Source organism: Neomonachus schauinslandi, chromosome 5 (genome assembly GCF_002201575.2).
Source record: "Neomonachus schauinslandi chromosome 5, ASM220157v2, whole genome shotgun sequence".
In the NCBI taxonomy this organism is placed as follows: domain Eukaryota; kingdom Metazoa; phylum Chordata; class Mammalia; order Carnivora; family Phocidae; genus Neomonachus; species Neomonachus schauinslandi.
In genome coordinates this window covers 46,957,259-46,959,468 of record NC_058407.1, presented here as the reverse complement: position 1 = coordinate 46,959,468, position 2,210 = coordinate 46,957,259, and the positions used below count along the sequence as shown (strand labels likewise).

General features: G+C 50.6%; 1 protein-coding gene across 1 annotated transcript; it reads right to left on the bottom strand.

Moving 5' to 3' along the window:
- Nucleotides 1-507: 507 nt before the first annotated feature.
- LRRC10 (leucine rich repeat containing 10) lies at nt 508-1,353 on the bottom strand. The gene has a single exon (XM_021678601.1). The coding sequence runs from the start codon at nt 1,345-1,347 to the stop codon at nt 508-510; it is 840 nt and encodes a 279-aa protein (XP_021534276.1). The 5' UTR covers nt 1,348-1,353.
- Between the last annotated feature and the right edge of the window lie 857 nt (nt 1,354-2,210).

The window sequence follows — 2,210 nt, the reverse complement described above, 5'->3', positions numbered from 1 at the left end:
TTTGCAACAGCACAGAGTCTGTGAGTCTGACCGAGTAGGTAAAAATGTCTTTTATAAGCGGCCTGAATTAGTAGTATTTTCCTATCACTTATGGTCATTCATAGTAACACAATATAGCCTGTAAAGGGCTGGAGCCAGGCGAATTCTTCAATAAATACCTTATTTGAGGAGTTCATGAGCATCGTGAACAGCCACTTCTGGAGAGTGGAGAAGGACAAAATGTCCTGGCCCTTCTGACTCTTCAGTATTTCAAAATAGCTGTTTGGAGAAGCGGATTTTCTTGCAAAGAAGTCCTCATGCTACCCAGAGCACACAGCTTCGCTTTGGGAGAGATGTTGGCCAGAAATTTTTCCTTCTTGGTGTGATTGAGGCATTTCTTCTCACTTGATCAGCCCCCACTGGCAGAGGCACCCCACATATCCCAGAGCAATCCTTTGCACTCTAAAGGAGAGGTGTCCAGAAGACACTGGGGTTGTGTCCTTGGCCTTGACTGACAGCTGAAGCTTTTCAGGAGTTGGGAGGAAGAAGTAGAGAAGGCAGGGCAGGTGCCTCTCCGTCCTGGCTTTCCTCCTGGGTCAAGGCATAGCGTCTGGCTTTCCTGGGGTCGGGCTCTGGCGTCTCCTCTGCCCATCTTCCCACACGGCGCACACCTTTGGCCACCTTGGGTGCATTCCTGCAAGGATTATGGTCATAGATGACCAGCTTCAGGCTTGACAGGTGGGCCAGGCTGGGGAAGTAACGGATGCTGTTCCTGTCCACATCGATCACCTCCAGGAAGGGCATGTGCAGCAGCACAGCGGGGAAGTCAGTCAGCAGGTTGCCTGAGAGCCAGATGGTCCGCAGCTCCCGGAGGCGCTGGAGCTGGCCTGGCAGCAGACGCAGGGCGTTGGAGCCGGCGTGCAGCGTCTTAAGGAGCCTCAGCTCACAGACCACATCTGGCAGCTGGGTGAGGCAGTTGGCCTCCACCCACAGGGTCCGGAGATTCTGGAGCAGGCTCAGCTCACTGGGGAGGTCGCAAAGTTTGTTGTTACCCAGGTAGAGGATGCAGAGCTGTTTCAAAGTACACACCACCTGAGGCAGAGCCTTGAAGTTGTTGAAATCCAGGGCCAAGATCTGCAGATTCTGGAGCTGCCCCAGCTCAGGAGGCAGGCTGTTGAGGTGGTTGTCACTCAGGTAGAGCTTGACCAGCTCCTGGAAGGAGCACACGTGCGCGGGGAAGCGGCGGAGCTGCTTCCCACTCAGGTCCACCATCTTGTCCGTCGGCATCTCCCAGAGGTCTTTGACCACGTAGCTCTGGCAGCAGTCAGTGGGGACGAAGGCCACCAGGGCCCTGATGGCGTTCCCCATGCCGAGGCCGGAGGCACAGTGAGCCCTGGCCCACTGAGTCGCCGACGGGGCGCCCCGGGGGCGGGGGCTGCTGCGGACTGCCTGGAGGCCCATTCTCTCCCGTCATAACCTGCGATCGGCCTGACAAAAGCCAGTCACTTCAACAGAGAAAAGTGCTCACGATAGCCACTTGAGTGTCGGGTGACAGGGTCTGGGAGGCCAGGTCTGATTCACAGACTTGCTTTCAGTCACCTAAGCTCCCGTTGCCTTTATCTACATTTTTTTGTTTGTTTGTTTCAAGCTGAAAATAGCTTCACCTTTTTTTCCAATGATAAAATATTCAGACATTATATAAATGTGTAACAAGAAAATAGCCCTCTTACCAGGGATAAATACTGTAAACATTTTAATGTATGTCCTCTAGCCTTTTTGCCACAAGTAACCAATGTATTTTTAAAAATTTACTTAACACTGTTTAGGAGTCTTTTGTCACAACGTGTGGACATATTTTTGTGTTTGTAGGTATCTACACAATTATTTTAACCAATTGTATTCCATTATACGGAGGCATCGTAAGTGCATACAGGTCTCTAATGTCGGGCACCTAGCTGGCTTACAGGCATCCTCATACATGCAGTGTGAGCAGTCATCCACTAATTTCCTTAGGACAGGTCCTTCAGATGTGTTCTTGGGTCAAAGATATACATCTTTTAAAGGCTTTTCCTTGAGAGTGTTCCTCCCTACCCCCACCACATCTGAACCAGTGTACCTACACTTCCCAGGTAATAGTTTTCCATAGTTTACAATTTGCCTTTGACAAAAGACAAATAGAAAAGCAGCAGAGAGAGAAGAGGAAAGCTGGCCTCCTGAAGCTTAAATAAATG